General features: G+C 49.8%; 1 protein-coding gene across 5 annotated transcripts in view; it reads right to left on the bottom strand.

Annotated features, from left to right (window-relative positions):
• The window catches only part of gria3a (glutamate receptor, ionotropic, AMPA 3a), a 61,294-nt gene that overhangs the window by 12,530 nt on the left and 30,493 nt on the right, over positions 1-18,271 (bottom strand). For all 5 annotated transcript variants that reach the window (XR_003977255.1, XR_003977256.1, XM_030360268.1 and 2 more), the window contains exons 6-12: positions 16,081-16,242; positions 14,586-14,753; positions 13,750-13,854; positions 11,238-11,345; positions 8,788-8,994; positions 7,332-7,705; positions 3,695-3,893 (exon numbers count right to left, since the gene is read on the bottom strand). Coding sequence is in view for 3 of the 5 variants with exons in the window: in XM_030360268.1 (XP_030216128.1) it covers positions 3,695-3,893; positions 7,332-7,705; positions 8,788-8,994; positions 11,238-11,345; positions 13,750-13,854; positions 14,586-14,753; positions 16,081-16,242 (1,323 nt within the window). In the remaining 2 variants the exon portion in view is untranslated. The remainder of the gene's footprint in view (positions 1-3,694; positions 3,894-7,331; positions 7,706-8,787; positions 8,995-11,237; positions 11,346-13,749; positions 13,855-14,585; positions 14,754-16,080; positions 16,243-18,271) is intronic.

Raw genomic sequence — 18,271 nt, 5'->3', positions numbered from 1 at the left:
AATCATGTATGGTCCAAATCATGGGACCATAACCGCTTTAATCAGTCCCTCCAGAAAAATGTGGCGTTTTTTGTGATTGTCGCGGCCAAAAATCCTTGATTATGCGGCAAGTTTTCTTAAAAAATGCAATGAAATGTGCGGCATATTTATGCAATTGTATGCATTGAAATTGCGGGAACTTGCGAAAAAATGCGGGAACTTGCAAAAAATGCAGCTTTTCAATGACGTTCACGTCGCGTAATTACATCACTTCATAACGTTCCCATGGCAACAGGGGGAAATGGCTGCTTTTGTGTGAAGTAAACGCAACATTTTTCAACTTACTGCTAAGATATAAGTGACTTTTTTGCAACGGAAATGCAGCGATTATGAAATCATGCAAGCCCCACATAATTTGCGCGGAAATCGGCAACTTATGCAGTGAAAGTGCGGCATATTTGAAAAAATGCGGCCCCCGCATGAATATGCAGACTTTGCCTGATAATGCGTTGAATTATGCGATCGCATAATCGCGTTTTTTCTGGAGGGACCGTTTAATATGCAAACGTGAGGGCCTGTTAAATAACAGTTGAGGCGTTATGGGTGTAGGGATAGTGAGCAGTCGATGAATCACTAAAGTGTCCCGTTAGGATACACTGAAGCATCCTCGGGGCCCCCCCCCCAAGACGATTCAGTGGCTGGTCGAACTTCTAGTCAAGTTCCAGCAAAAACCTGGAGGTTAAAGTGGGGGAGAGTTAGTTGCATCGCTAAAGACTATTGGAACGCAGCCATTTCTCCCCATGAACGCAACCCCCCCCCCTGGGCTGACACCGCGGCCCTCAGCGGTGTTAAATCACAGCCCTGTCCTCCTTCAAGGTGTGCTCACCAGCGCACGCAAGATTGAAAGTTTTGTGCGCATCAATTTTTCAAGGGCATGCATTTTTTAATTCGAAGTACGTTTTTTATCACAGAACTGCTGCCGAGCCGGATGAAAGGTCGGGACTAGTGCGGCGGTGAGATCTGATCTGCCCCACGGAGCGGGGAGGTGATGTCTGCTCTCAGAGACACCACTCAGACAGGCTGGTCCGTCATCAAAGGAGTAGACGTTCTATGAAAGCACGACCGTGAGAAGATGTTCTGTTCTCAGAAAGCCAGGGCCCTGAGAAGATCAGCAGATGTTCGTTGCAGGCGCGACCACGAGAAGAGCAGTGGATCGCCCCCCTGGCATCTTCTCAGAGCAGCACTAATCCACAAGCATTAACAGTATAAAGACAGGGCATTAAAGCAGATAATGTAAAGGTGGTAGGGGAGGGAACACAAACTCCTGCTCCTAACAGCAGCGGGCTCTGCCTCCTGGCCAAACCGCCAACCCCTTGTGCCAACAGGGCCGCCTGCTCCCCCTGCTCTCTAATTGGACGGCTTCAGTGCTCACATCTCGTCCGCCATCGCTGGCGTGTTTTCATTTGAACTGCGCTACAAACCAAGCGGTTCCTGTGTGCTTTTACTGCAAAGCAAACCCAACACACTGCCCTTAGGTCTCCATCGTCCCCCCGGACCCACACACAGGGTCCCTCCTCCCCCTCCTCCCTCCCTCCTCCTCCCTCCCCTCCCTCCTAATCCGGGGGAGAAGGAGAGAGCGGCTAACCCCGGGACGCTAACGTCTCATCAGACCACCGCCAGCACTGACATCCCCCCCCCCCCCCCCCCCTACCCTCTCCTCCCCCCGCCACCACTACCCCCCTCTCCCCCCACCCTGCACACACCTGGAGCAAATTAGCCCTGCTGCTCGGAGAGACCTCACACACACCTCCCCCCTCTCTGCCTGACACACTCACACACACACACACACACACACACACACACACACACACACACACACACACACACACACACACACACACACATCTGAGGTGGTCCCACAGGCCACTGACAGCAGGCCAGTCATCTCCGTGCCAACAGATGCTGAGGGTATTTGTAGGCCCGTCCTCCGCTCATCAAACCATCTGGCATCAGAGGAATGGGGTCTCCGAGTCCAACTCGCAGGGGTCTTCAGCAAAGCTGGACCACCCTGAGCATCCCACTGCAGAGAGACCGTAATATCCCCTCATACCCTCATATCATCACACAAACAGATGCCTGCCCCCTGGTTTGTTGTCCCTTATCATTTCTACTCATCTTCAGATATTTGGTTTTGGAAAACCGATGTTTGGCCCCTTTGAGCTTCCTTAAGTCTCGTCGACTTTTTTGGAAGAGGAAGTTCCGGAGAACCGGGGATGTTCATGACGACACGATGAGTTCACCATCCACTAATACCTCCGCCAGGGTTACGAAGTTACCCACACGACATCTTGCGTTAAGTCATCACAGAACCCCACCGCTGGGAAGAGATTCAGGCTGAACGACTGTGGAGCTTCAGAGGACGCCGGACGAGCTCTGGTGGCCCGGCGCGGGGCGGACGGCAGAGCCTCCCGTCACATCCCGTTTGCTCCTTCATTAAGAATGCATTAAGAGGAGGCTGCGGATGCTGGTTCATCCTAGGCGTGCGGGCCGTGAGAGCACGGCAGCGTATGCGCTACCCTAGAACTACCAGGCTACATCCGTCGACGGAGCAGTGAAAAAAAATGACACAAAGAGGTGACTAAAAACAATCCTATCGACTCCACATTTCTTTAAAAAAATATAACGGCCGAATCTTCCCTGCATGTTATTGCAAAATGGATCCACTAGTCGTGTGGAGTGTGTATTTGCATAACCGCGATCTGATTGGCCGACGGATCCGTCGCCGCCTGAAAAGTTGAACATTTCTCAACTTTTTGACGCAGGCCACGGAGCCGAGAGAGCGGACGCACCCACAATGCATTTCGAGAGTGTCCCACACAAAGTCAATGAGATCCGTCGACGGACGCATGTAGTGTGAATGCGGCGTTAATGGCGCGGACTGATGGTGATAACCAGTAGGGACAGCAGCGGGATGCAGGGCGTTCATCGACGCTAGACAGGGAGCTCAGGAGAGTGTCGCTTTTGTAGAAATCTACAGTCACAAAGTGCCCTCAAACGTGTACATCAATTTCAGCCTCTGGGAGACAAATTGACAACAACAAATACGCAAACAACAATTATGCGATTGATCGTCCACAATGCTCCAGCACAGTGTTTACATTGGCTCAGTCCCGACCACATCCAGATCTCCAGAGTAAACGAATGAAAGAGCGCGCGCGCGGAGACGCTGGTTGCTGCTGGCTGGGACTCTCCGGGGGGCTAGTGAGATAGCTATCATGTCATCCCAGATCATATCAACACGCACGCTGCAGGGTCAGATACACGCTATCTGGAGGTGCTACAGCGACCGTGTCTACCACGTGGTCTGTACTGAGAGTACTGGGTCTTCATTGGTTATACTGGATCAGGACTGCTGTTCTGAGACTACTGGGTCTGTATTGGTTCTACTGGGTCTGTACAGAGTCTACTGGTTCTGTACGAGGTCTACTGGTTCTGTACAGAGTATATGGAGTCTGTACTGGTTGAACTGGGTCTCCACTGGTTCTACGGAGTCTGTACTGGTTCTAATGGCCCTGTTCCGAGATCGATATGCACCTCCACCTTCAGTGGAGCTGAGGAGTTACGCTGGCCATCAACTACTGATCGGCAGGGCCTCCTCTCTGTCAGGAGGAAGCACCGCCAGAAGCAGCTGTCTCAGCGGGGTTCTGACGCCTACCCTGAAGAACTCCTTGGTGGACCCGGAGTCCAGCGTCCCGTAGGCGATCTCCGTCTGCTTGGCCAGGTCCTCGGCGCTCTCGATGGGCGACACCATCCTCTCCACGGTGAGGAAGGCCGCCAGGTTGGCCGTGTAGGAGGAGATGATGATGAGGGTGAAGAACCACCACACGCCCCCCACGATGCGCCCCGAAAGAGACCTGGGCAGTGGGGCGGAGACACGACAGACATGACAGAAGCCAACCACCGCCTGCTGGGGGAAGGGGGGGGGTTGGTGCCCCAGAGCTAGCGCTGAGCTAGCTAGCTATTTCTGGTCTATTTGTGTTCAGTCGTTTAGCGGAGGCTCTCGTCCAAATCACCCGGAGCAGAAAGGGGAATTCCGAATGTTTCCTGAAGGAGCAGGAGGAATAGTCTAGATCTAGGAGCATCCTCTCAAAGCTGCAGGTCAGATTGCTGACCTCGGGGGGGCGACCCCAGAACCTTGCAGCTGTGAGGGGCCCCTCTGTCCTTCTAGAAGGACAGAGGGGCCCGTAGCATAGCGTGGCATCTTATCCTAGCTGTCTTTGTTGCATACGGGGAATGGGTTAACCTGGCGATTGTTAGTGCTTTGCACTTGTTCTATGAACGTCCTTTCTGCACCGAAAGCGATATATTGTTTCTCTTTCTTCTGACAAATGTACTGCTTCTGTTTAATGCCCTAATTGTGAATGCAAATGTAGAGGAGGGTGGATGTGCTTGTGGAGACACGGAGCACAGTCCAACGAGTCCCGGGTAGTCTCCTCAGCCTTTGACGAGCAAAGCCAACGGCACGACTTTAATCAGATCCTATTGATCGCAACGCTGTCCCTGCATGGGGGAAATACCATTTAAAATATCAATATGCACAAGTTAACCGCTCATCTCTTAATGGTCTGAGTCCCTTTACGACGGAGGATCGGATGTATCCTCAGAGAAACCCTATAGTTACCATAGTTACGTGTGGTTGCTACTAGTTTCCCCGCAAGTGTGTGTGCCGACTGCGTGGAGTCATTTTCTTTTCAAATCATTACGACAGAAAATGAGATTCTATGATTATATTTGATCCCGGCGACGGAACCTGACACCTCTCCTGCTCCGCGTTTGAAGTACGACGCGTCTGAACTGAGTCCCCACGGCGGGTAACCAGAGGGGTGGACCTGCTTCTGTACGTCGCTACCCTGCTCTGTCTGGGACTCAGTGGAGCTCGGAGTGAGTCTCTCTGATGTCAGAGCAAGACTGGCTTGAGGGTAAGATAGAGAGGAGGAGGAGGAAAGATGAGGAGGAGGAGGAGAGGAAGGAGAGGATGGAGGAGGAGGACGAGGGGAAGGAGAGGGTGATAAGAGAGAGAGGAGTGGAAGGAGGAGGAGGGGGTGTGGGTGGTAAGGAAGAGAGAAGGAGGAGAGGGTGGTAAGATGAGGAGGAGGATGGGAAGGAGAGGATGGAGGAGGAGAGGATGGAGGGCGATAAGAGAGAGAGGAGGAGTGGAAGGAGGAGGAGGAGGGGGTGGGGCTGGTAAGGAAGAAAGGAGGAGGAGAGGGTGGTAAGATGAGGAGGAGGATGTGAAAGTGAGGATTGGGGGGGGAGGGGAAGGAGAGGGTGATAAGAGAGAGGAGGAGGGGGTGGTAAAATTAGGAGGAGGGGGTGGTAAGAGAGAGAGGAGGAGGAGGTGGTGGTAAGATGACGAGGAGGAAGTGATGAGAGAGAGAGGAGGGGGACGAGGGGGACGGTAAAATAGAGGGAGGAGGAGGGTTGCAGGTGGTAGGATAATAGAGATGTTCACTTTGTCAACACATTCTGACTAGAGGATTGGGGGGGGGGGGGGGAGGAGGGATTAGGCTTCCGAAGCAATAACAGCTCACAGCTTCTGTCTGTCTTCATCGTGTGTGTGTGTGTGTGTGTGTGTGTGTGTGTGTGTGTGTGTGTGTGTGTGTGTGTGTGTGTGTGTGTGTGTGTGTCACTCATTCATTTCTTCAAGGATTTCTGTTTCTGGCAGGAGATGCGGGACGATGACAGTTGGCCAGATTCCGTTATTAACATCCACCACAAATTCCCTTTTTCTGAATGCTTACAGCTAAGTGGAGCGTGTTCAACATGCTATCTAGCTAACTGTTGAGCATGCAAACTCACCAATGAATGACCTAGCTAACCTAAGCTAGAAGCTAGTCCCTGTTCCGCATGCTAGCTGCTAGCTAGCTAGAGGCCAGTCCATGCTAGCTAACGAGCTGACTACAGTCCCTGACTAACTAAGCTCCCGGTGAAATGGTGCTTTGCGTTTATGGGGAAATGAATCCACTTTGGTCGCTGAGCTGGATCCATGCTATCGAGGGGAAAATGAACTTTTCCTGGTAAATGGGACTTAATGAGACCGTCATTTTCTGCTCCAGAGTTCAAGCACGGCCGTGAATTCAAAGTGGTTCCCGCATTGACTCATTCATTTGTTAATTGACATTTCATCTAACCACACTCCACCCTGCTTCTTGACACCACAGATGACGGGGCGTGAGGGTGGATGGCGATGGTGTTGATGGGTGGAGGTGATCGGGTGTATACCGTGGACTCCGGAAGACCCAGGTTCTACCACGAAGACCGGCGGGCGGAGACATGGGACATGCAGCAAAAACACGGTAGCCCTCCAAGAGCCGTGACGAAGAGGTGGGTTCTCTGTGCATTCTAGCCTCCTCAGCATGGTGGATACAAGTTAGTTAGTAGCTAGGCTGGTGTCTCATTGTGGTGGATACAAGTTAGTTAGTGGCTAGGCTGGTGTCTCATTGAGGTGGATACAAGTTAGTTAGTGGATAGGCTGTTGGCTCAGTGTTGGGGATGCAAGTTAGTAAGTGGCTAGGCTGGTTTCTCATAGTGGTGGAGAATTGAGTAAATTAGTAGACTGGTGTCTCATTGAGGTGGATACAAGTTAGTTAGTGGCTAGGCTGGTGTTTCAGCATTGGGGATACAAGTTAGTTAGTGGATAGACTAGCGAGGTATTTGTATACAGATTACAGCGTTTACATAACCGTTAACATAATGGGAATATTTAACTTGATTAGATTTGATTAGAGAATTTGCCCATCAAGGTACTTACACAAGGTCCAAGTTTAGATGAACCGCGTCTCCTCTTCGCTTCGTTGCACTGGGTTTACCATAACGTGGAGCACTGGGTTTACCATTACGTGGGACACTAAACATGCTTGTTAATCTATCAGCTGAATCGGCCGTTTCTAAATGGATGTGACGCAAATCTCTTTTGGTGCATGCATTGAATGAATATGTCAACCTTAATGTGTAAAATGGGGTTTACGTGACAAAGTATATGGATTGATGATCCCAGTTATCTAGACGTCCCCACCACTTTAAACTCTGGAATAGGTAGATTCACTGAGCAGACTTTGGGTCAAAGCATATGGAGCGCTGCGAGGTTGGGGTTGGTGTCCCGGTGCGACGGTAAACACTCCATGAAACAATGGGATGGATATGGGCTGAGGTGGAGGATGAGGGGGGGGCGACAGACGACCTCAACGTAACATATATGCACCATGGCGAATGGCAGGGAGGGATGTGCCGTAAAATGCAGAGAGAGCCGGTGAGAACATGGACCATGAGATGCTGGGGTTTGAAGGACCAACCTTGGAGAGATATCGCATCCTTGCTGCATGAAGGCGCCCAGCGAGAACCACAGGCTGTTAAAAATGCCAAAGTCGTTGGGAGGGTCTGGCGGGCTCTGGGGGTCTTTGGCCTCGTCGCTCTCGTCCAGGTGCCACTCGTAGGGGCTGAAGCGGCTGACCAGGAAGAGCACCACGCTGACGCCGATGTAGGCGAACACGATGCACATCCAGATCTCGTAGGCCAGCGGGTCCAGGAAGGAGAACACGCCGGGTTTGGACTTCTGGGGCTTCTTGATCATGATGGAGATGCCCAGGGACATGAAGGGCTTGGAGAAGTCGATCACCTCCTCGCGCACCAGGGTGATGGTCAGGGGGGCCACGGCGATGTCGGCTCTCTGGGAACACAGGAACGTTAGAATGAGGAACCACCGTTAAATACAGGAACATCAGCCAGGAACCACTACTAATCACAGGAACCTCAGAGTGAGGAACTATCACTAATCACATGAACCTCAGAGTGAGAAACCACTAAATACAGGAACATCAGACTGAGGATCCACTACTAAACACAGGAACCTCAGAGTGAGGAACCACTAAATACAGGAACATCAGAGTGAGGATCCACTACTAAACACAGGAACCTCAGAGTGAGAAACCAGTAAATACAGGAACATCACGAGTGAGGAACCACCATTAAATACAGGAACATCAGATTGAGGAACAACCACTAAACACAAGAACATCAGAGTGTGGAACCACCACTAAAACAGAGGAACCTCAGAGAGGAAAAACCACTAAACACAAGAACATCAGTGTGGAACCACCACTAAAGCGAGCTGAACCAAAGCCCGTTCCTCATCCCCATCCTCCCAACACTGGAACCAGTCGGTGGTATGATTATTAAACCACCAGAACCACCTCTCTCCTAACGACGAATATGAAGGCTCTGTGTTTTGGAGAGAAGTATTATCGCGCGCTGAAATGGAGTTGATTGGAGCGGATTTGAAAGGCAGAGGAATGAAAGAGAAAGTTGAGTCACATCATCTTTGTGATCGGAGGTCTTTTGTCTGAGCGGGAAGAGGAAGACTGAGATCACAAACTGTTCCCTGACGGGGGATTCAGCCTGCGAGAGACAAAGACCTCGCCGCCGGAGATTCATCTTTATCCTAAGACAGCAGTGCAAGTTTCACCTGCACTGCTGTCCCGGCACCGGGGAACTGAGGCAGTTTATTTTAACCCGATAATGTGAAACACAAGAGGCAGAGGACCATTTATTACCGGGCAGTTTCATTGCAAGCGTAAAATAACTCGTCTTCCAGCATTCAAAGTATGATTTAAAGGCTACTCTCACAGGTGTCAGGGAAAAAAAGGAAGATTAAATCTCCTTTGGCGTTCAGGAAGTTGGTTTGTCTTTGGAGGGACCTTTAGAAAACGGAATGGGCCGGCGTGTGGAGGGGACCCCCAGATCGGTACTCACCCCGTACACCAGCTCACCCACCATCCCGTTCCAGGTGCGCGTCTCGGGGTCCCGGGCGCCGTACTTGCCGTCGGACACGATGGACAGCTTGTAGCGTATCCCCACGTGCTTGGCGATCTCTGACGCCAGGTCGACGCAGTAGCCCTCGTACCGGTCGTTCCCGTCCAGCTGCATAAAGTTTCTCTTGTACATGACGTACGGCGCTTCCTGCCAATCACACGCGTGTTAGACATACACGGAGCACGGTGCGCGCTTGTGACGGTGCACGTGACGAGTGCACGTGAAGAGTGCACGGACGAGCGGGTTGGCGTGCAGACGGATGGGATGGATGGGTCACCAAGAAGCAAAACAAACAGCAAGGTGTGTCAGGTGGGGGGGTCCTTCTCGAGGTCTCTCCCCCTGGGTCGGGGGAGGTCCTCCTTCTGGTCCTTTAGGGCTGAGGGCCAGGATCACCGTGGGTGTATATATACCTTTCATTATACCAATACAGTTAACAAGGCTTCTGCCTAGGGGGAGGGGCTTCTGGTTTAAAAGAGGGGCTCCTGGCTAGGGGGAGGGGCTCTGGCTAATGGGAGGAGCTTATGCTAATGTTGAGTGCTCCTGGCTAGGGGGATGGGCTTCTGGTTTAAAGGAGGGGCTCCTGGCTAGGGGGAGGGACTTCTGCTTTAAAGGAGGGGCTTCAGTCTAGGGGGAGGGGCTCTGGCTAATGGGAGGAGCTTATGCTAATGTTGAGTGCTCCTGGCTAGGGGGATGGGCTTCTGGTTTAAAGGAGGGGCTCCTGGCTAGGGGGAGGGACTTCTGGTTTAAAGGAGAGGCTTCAGTCTAGGGGGGGGGGGATTATGCTAATGAGGAGTGCTCCTGGCTGGGGGGAGGGGCTTCTGGTCAATAGAAGGGGGCTGCTGGCTAGGGGGAGGGGCTTCAGGCTAGGGGGGAGGGGCATCTGTTTAAAGGGGCCTTTCTGGTGGATGGGGGGGGGGGCTACTGGCTAAGGGGAGGGGCTCCTGGCTAATGAGAGGAGCGTATGCAGATGGGAGGGGGTTCTGGTTTGTGGGAGGGGCTATTTGAAGCTTCTGGGAGGGGGTACTGTCGGCTGGGAGGGGCTACAGGCGGCTTAGATGTCAGGCAGGTGTCAACAGGTATAAGAGAAGTATAAAGCCAGGGGGGAGCCGGGGTACAGTTGCGTCTCTGCGCATTGGACGGGTTGGGGGAGGACGGGGGAGGGAGGGGGAGGCAGGCGGGAGGGGGGAGGGGGAGGGAGAGGCAGGCTGGGGGGGGGTCACCTTCCAGTTCATCAGGTGTCATCAGTGACCGCAGAGAGTCTGCTTGGAACTCAACAGTGTGTGTGTTTGAAGAAATACTGAAAATCAATCTGCAGATAGCTAATATATCGATATCTAATGCTACGTTGTATAATATCACAGGGGGGGGGGGGGGGGGAGGCTGAAAATAATTACATTAGATGACTTGCATCATTTCCGTATATGCTATAAATTATCAGAATCTGGTGCTTTTTTCTTTGTCTAATTAACCGCAAAAGCACTTCCCTTGATATTGCCTCTTCTATCCAGTTCTATTCTATCCGGCTCTATTCTATCCAGTTCTACTCTGTCCTTATCTCTTTGATGTAAAACAGCTGATGGAAAAATCAGACATGAATCAATGTGGCCAAGAGCCTAAACAGCTTCTTGACATATTCTATGGTTTCAAACACGCATGGGTGATGGAATTATGCTTTCAAATAATAATCTCCGAAACTAGGAAACTCTGGCTCCTAGTTTCCTGCTGGTGACCAACTCACGGGACGATGGCTCATGGATGTCAGGCTACACGATGGTGGATGACGTTCTGAATTTACCCAAGATGAGACATGTTGGGCAGAGGCAGAAGGAGTGTGAGGTCGTGGGCTTTAAGTGTAAGGTAGGGCGTACCCTGTCTTACATTTAACACGACCGTGATGGAGAAGATGATTGTGTTCAGGCACAGCGTCTGTGTTCACCTTACAAATTACCGAACACAGACTGGGATCCAACCGGATGTTGTGAAACCCAAAAGACTACCGGTGGAAACCTACTCTCTCCTGATTGGTTGTAAGCTGTATCCGTCTCTGCTGTCACTGACCTCTTACCCAATGAGAGGGAAGCTGTTTGTTTTGTACTTACGTATGCACTGAACGTGAACAAGATGGAGTCTACACACAGCTATCATATTACCAAGGCCGTTATTGTGATGTCACTACTACGACAGGCCACTGCTAAACAGAAATGTAAAGTGCTTTGGCATCCACACGGGTACACTCGAAACACTCGTCCGACTGTTTCAACGTGTAGTGAGTGGATGGAAAGCAGCCGGTAAACCTGTTCTACCCTCTCGGGACAGAAGGCCGGAGCCTCGACCCTGAGGGGCAGAAAACTTTTGGCGGGAGATTTTTAAAAGCAGCCTGGAAAGTGTACCATAATAGTAGTGACCACAATTGTTCGGTTTTCCACAGAGGAGGACTCATTGGTGACCTGGGGGTCCACTATGTACACAAACTTCTCGTACTCGTTCCAGTAGCCCATCTGAAAGCACAGAGACACGCGTTACCACGGGAACATGGGTCACAACGGGAACACGCTGCCATAGGAACACAGTTACCACGGGAACACAGTTTACACAAGAACACTGTTCCCACGGGAACAAAGGTCACCAAAGGAACACAGGATACCATAGGAACACAGTTACCACGGGAATACAGGTCACCACGGGAACACAGTAACCACAGGAACACTGTTACCACGGGAATACATGTCACCACGGGAATACATGTCACAACAGGAACACAGTTACCACAGGAACACAGTTACCACGGGAACACAGTTTACACAAGAACACTGTTCCCACGGGAAAACACAGGTCACCACGGGAACACAGTTATCACAGGAACACTGTAACCACAGGAACACAGGATACCATAGGAACACAGTAACCACGGGAACACAGGATACCATAGGAACTAGGAACACAGTAACCACAGGAATACAGGTTACCACGGGAACACAGGGCACCACGGGAACACAGGTTACCAAAGGGATTAGAGGTCACCACGGGAACATGCCGCCACGGGAACACATTCCCACGGGAACACGCGACCGCAGGCGGGGGGGGGGGGATGGGTAACCGTAGAGACCAGGGACAAGAGGGCGGACGGCTCTGTCCGACCAGACGGATCAATACCGCAGTACTAAGGCTAGCTGTTCATGTTTCTAACCGTATTCACTACTGCTCGTGCCATTTGTTTGGTTGATCATCAAACGTCTATAAAGCAGTGCACTGATATGTGGGAGTACAACTCGACCGGTTCCTCAGCCCCTCACTAAATTATAAATAAAACCAATTATAATTCAAGGCTAGTTTTTAAATAGTTTTTCGAAATGAAGCATAACATGAGTAACAAAAATGCTGCCCTGTGCTCCAACACTACCTCCAGTTAGTTTCTATTATCATATTGAATCTATTTGAATACAAAATGTAATCCTATCCTTTCTCCTGGTGTCAGCATGGACACCCCCAGTACTCACTCTGGTGCAGACCCACACTGGACCCCAGGGGGCGCTGTCTCGGGCAAGTGGTGCTTGACCCCTTGTCTCACTTAGAATGATTGTATATTTGTATTGAGTGTCTGCATTGAGTCTAACGGCATTTGTTAAGCTTCTTTTTTTTATCAGAACACATTGAATATTCCATCAGGGACATTCTATGACGCATACTTATATATCTATATCTATATATATATACGTTTATACTGTGACACTAATAAACTATAACATAACATGCCATAACACCAAACATGGAACGTGACTTAAACAAGATAACATCCCATTATATACCTAAACATAAGACAACATCCCAAAACATGACCTAAACACAAGATGGATACCATAACATGACCTAAAGACAAGATGGATACCATAACATGACCTAAAGATAAGACGGATACCATAACATGACCTAAAGACAAGATGGATACCATAACATGACCTAAAGACAAGATGGATACCATAACATGACCTAAAGACAAGATGGATACCATAACGTGACCTAAAGACAAGATGGATACCATAACATGACCTAAAGACAAGATGGATACCATAACATGGCCTAAAGACCAGATGGATACCATAACATGGCCTAAAGACAAGATGGATACCATAACATGGCCTAAAGACAAGATGGATACCATAACATGGCCTAAAGACCAGATGGATACCATAACATGACCTAAAGACAAGATGGATACCATAACATGGCCTAAAGACCAGATGGATACCATAACATGACCTAAAGACAAGATGGATACCATAACATGGCCTAAAGACCAGATGGATACCATAACATGACCTAAAGACAAGATGGATACCATAACATGACCTAAAGACAAGATGGATACCATAACATGGCCTAAAGACCAGATGGATACCATAACATGACCTAAAGACAAGATGGATACCATAACATGACCTAAAGACCAGATGGATACCATAACATGGCCTAAAGACCAGATGGATACCATAACATGACCTAAAGACCAGATGGATACCATAACATGGCCTAAAGACCAGATGGATACCATAACATGACCTAAAGACAAGATGGATACCATAACATGGCCTAAAGACCAGATGGATACCATAACATGGCCTAAAGACCAGATGGATACCATAACATGGCCTAAAGACCAGATGGATACCATAACATGGCCTAAAGACCAGATGGATACCATAACATGGCCTAAAGACCAGATGGATACCATAACATGACCTAAAGACAAGATGGATACCATAACATGGCCTAAAGACCAGATGGATACCATAACATGGCCTAAAGACCAGATGGATACCATAACATGGCCTAAAGACCAGATGGATACCATAACAAGACCTAAAGACCAGATGGATACCATAACATGACCTGGTCGCCGCCTACCTTCCTCGCTCCTCCGAGCTTCATCTCGTACACGTCGATGGTGAAGTTGGTTCTACGGCCGAACGTATCGAACTGGATGTTCCCTGTCATGCCCGTCACCTGTACCTGAAACACAGAACACAGAATCTTTTAGAACCAACCTACAACACAGTGACGAGAACCCTTTAGAACCAACCTACAACACAGACCAGAAACCGTTAGGACCAACCTTCAACACAGACCAGAACGTTAGACCTAACTCCAACACAGCAACCTGACCACATTGCAATCAAACTACAGCAACCCTTACACACAAAATAACCTTTAAAAATATACAACACCACACATACATTATAAACCACAACAACACACGGAAACAAACTACAACTACATGCACATGGACACAACCTACAACAACACACAGACATAAACTACAACAACACACAGACATAAACTACAACAACACACGGACATTATAAACCACAACAACACACGGACACAAACTACAACTACACACACATGGACGCAAACTTCAACAACACACAGACATAAACTACAACAACACAGACATTATAAACTACAACAACACACGGACACCAACTACAACTACACACACATGGACGCAAACTACAACAACACACAGACATAAACTACAACAACACACAGACATTATAAACTACAACAACACACAGACATAAACTACAACAACACACACATAAACACGAACTATAACGACGCACAGACCAAAACTAAGACACAGACAAAATAAAGTACAACAACAACACATACTAAACTACAACAACATGACGCAGACACAATCAACCCCAACACAACAAGAGCCTTTAGAGACAAGCTACCATCTTGAGGGCCCTCTCGATGTCGATGCCCTGGCTCCAGGGCACGGCGGGGTTGGCCAGGCAGTCCCCGGCGCTGCCCCTCCGGGACACGTCCACCCGCTGCCGCCGCAGGTACCGAAAGGCCTCCGACAGCACCAGCACCGCGTCGTGGGTCAGGGCAGACGTGTACTGACAGACGGAGGGAGGGACAGACGGAGAGAGGGACGGAGGGAGGGACAGACGGAGGGACAGACAGACAGACAGACAGACGGAGAGAGGGACGGAGAGAGGGACAGACGGAGGGACAGAGACAGACAGACAGAAGGAGAGAGGGACGGACGGAGAGAGGGACGGAGGGAGGGACAGACGGAGAGAGGGACGGACGGAGGGAGGGACAGACAGACAGACAGACAGACGGAGAGAGGGACGGAGGGAGGGACAGACGGAGAGACGGGACAGACACAGAGACAGCCAGACAGATGGAGAGACAGAGGGAGGGACAGAGAGAGAGACAGACGGAGAGACGGAGGGACAGACGGAGGGACGGAAAGAGAGAGAGAGGAGGGACAGACGGAGAGATGGAAGGACAGACAGACAGAGAGAGACGGGGGGACAGAGAGACAGGTGGAGGTACAGACAGACGGAGAAATGGAGGGACAGACCGACAGAGGGACAATTGGAACGACGGACATAGGGACAGACAGACAGAAAGATGGAAGGACAGAAGACAGGCCGACAGACAGATGGAGAGGCAGACAGAGGGACGGACAGAAAATAGACCAATAAGACAGCCCAGAGGAAATACAAAAGTTGTTGCCGTGCAACGCGGCAGCCTCCTTCGTGCTTGTTGCGCCGTTGCCGTGGCAACGTGTTTCGAGCTCCGAGCTGGGACGTATTATTTACCAACGCTCGGAGACCCAGATGGACGGATTTAATTTTTCTAAAAAAGCATTCCATCTCATAAAGATTGAAGTCATGGTAATGAGACATGAAATAATAACGCTCTTAACAACACCTCGCCATCACCTCCCCTCACCAAATCAATAAATACACGATCTACACCTACTACACCTACTACACCTAACGCAACTAATGCCTCCTGAAGAGGACACTTCCAGCTTCCAATCCTTAGGTAGAGTATATATATAGTATTGTTTGTATATATACATATATGTATATAGATATAGATATTGTGCATGGACAATATATGCATGTAGTGTGTATACTACACTACAAACAATTCATTACAGTATATACTAGTATATAGAGGTAGAGTACGTGGCGTGTAAACCTTGATCGCTCCGGGACTCAGGGAAATCCCTCTCGTCCAGCTTCTAGATATAGTTTATATATCGTATATTTAATATAGAGTATATCTAGTATAGAGTAAATATCAGTACGCAGGGGTGTCGTACCTTGAGTGGAGGGCTCCGGGACTCCCTATCATCCAGCTTATAGATGTAGTTTATATAGAGTGTAGAGTATATCTAGTATAGAGTGTGTCCTGGTGTTGTACCTTGAGGGGGGCGCTGCGGGACTCGGGGAACTCCCTCTCGTCCAGCTTCTCCCAGCGCTGGACGAACTGCTGGACGATGGGGTTCTCTGGGCTGATGATCTGGAAGCCCGTGATGTTGGCTCCTCCAGAGACCACGCGGTCCAGACTCATGTTGGACACACCCTGCAGAGAACAGACCATAGTAATGATATACTTGTACATACTGGAGCACTGCATACCCTGTTGGACACGCCCTGTAGAGTACAGACCATGATGATACAAGCTGGAGTACTACATAATGTAGTACTAGATACTGTAGTACCACATAACACGTTGGACAAGCCCTGCAGATATATTTCATACAGACTTTGTATTTAATTTGTACTTCATTTTAATATAAATATCATTCTCACCAGCAGAGAGAAGAGCGCAGGACACCTTGAATAGTATTTAATAATATAGGTCAACCTTCAGTCGAGAGCTGCCGTCCTTAATGGCTGAAGAACACAGAGAGTGGCAGCAGGGTCGTCCTCGATGGCTGAATAACCTCCTCTATGTATAAACGATACCTGCGCCTTGTACCTTCATTAGCCTTGCAGGATGAATATCACGTCGGTTCCGTCTCATTGAAGCGGTTTTGACAGGTCGAGTCGGGGAAGAGCCACACGCCGGTGCCCATGTTGAATATTTAACGCGATCTTTTAATATATAATGCCCCATTTAACCTCACTCGTGGCGTTAGGACAGTGATGGGTCCTCCACTGCGGACATGGATATGAAAACGCCGTTTGTTTGATGGATTCGGTTTTAGGTCAATGGGATGCGGGGGAATGGCGTAGGTAGTGGTGGTACGGGTTTAAACAGGGCTGGTGGGTTTCCACTGGTCAGGGTGTTTGACTCCCAGGCGGATGGTTCTTGGTTTGCTCCCCAATGTCCTCAGCCTACCTGTAAGGCACCCCAGAGCGAGATGACCCCCGACCCCTACCAGCCCGTAACGCCGCGGCTCCTCTTTCAGTGTCTGCTGAGTGAGAGGTTAATGTTAACCTCGGGGAGGTTGAATCATCATGGATGACGTCACGGAGCCAGGCCCCCAGCTGAGGGTCAGCTGATCTAGGAGGCTAGCAGTGGGTGGAGGCCTCTGGGGCAGTGGGGGGGAGGAGGAAGAGGAGGGGGAGGGGGGGAGGAGGAGGAGGAGGAGGAGGAGGGGGGGGAGGAGGAGACCTCTGGGGCAGAGGGGCAGAGGAAGAGGAGGAGGAGGAGGAGGAAGAGGAGGAGGAGGAGGAGGAGGAGGAGGGATCTAGCAGAGGATGGCGGCCCTCCCTGGGCCAGGACCAGTTGCTGATAAGCTCCGGTTTGAACCTCTGGGTGAGTAGAGTCTCTCTCTCGCTCTCTCGCATGTTCGTTCGGTCGTTCGTTCGGTTGTTTGATTTTTGATGCAGCTTTCTGTTTAAAGGTTTGAGAGCTCTAGTGTATTGATTGTTGTACATATTCATTTATATTCATTGACATTCATACGCCTTCTTATGCTTTTATTTACATTTCTCGCAATGTGCCTCTTAGATGTTTTAGTCGTACGTTCATCAACCCATGCCCGTCTTACTTTCACCATCGCTAAAGGAGTTCTTCCAACCTTTAGCGAACACCACAGGGAGTAAAGCACACCATTTGTCCCCACTGAAGGTTTCAGGACATTAAAGGTTAGATTCATGTGGAGGTCTGATGGAGATTTTTAACTCTCATTAAAACACTTGATTTTGATGAAAATCTCATTATTAAGGAAGTATAATTTGGTTTCAGGCCAGTTGGACTTAGATGAAAGGAAGTTGGTGCTTGGTGTTGTTGTTGTTGTCTCTCTTTTTAAATCTTGGGACAAATCTTTAATATACGGCCTATTCTGAAGATCTAGGTTACGTCAACAGTGCTCCTCCACGTCTTCTGGAGCTGGCTTCATAGCAAGGCTTGTGGTCTGATTGATTCAGAAAGCGCGCTGGTCAGGGTAGTCTGAGCCGGGGTCTATTTATACCGGCCCCTTGCTCCTCTCAAACGCATCTCGCCCCCGATTGGATGCTTCTGAGTGCATCAAACCGGTCTGATCGGCCTCATCCTGAATAATTGATTCCCTCACTGAACTGATTCACTTTTCTTTGACTTTTTTCAAATAAAAGCGTCTGAGGGAAAAGCTCCCTGTCACGCTAGGCAACGTGCTAAGCTA

Source organism: Gadus morhua, chromosome 7, assembly GCF_902167405.1.
Source record: "Gadus morhua chromosome 7, gadMor3.0, whole genome shotgun sequence".
Taxonomy (NCBI): domain Eukaryota; kingdom Metazoa; phylum Chordata; class Actinopteri; order Gadiformes; family Gadidae; genus Gadus; species Gadus morhua.
The sequence above is the reverse complement of the archived record's forward strand: the minus strand, read 5'-3'. Positions and strand labels throughout refer to the sequence as shown.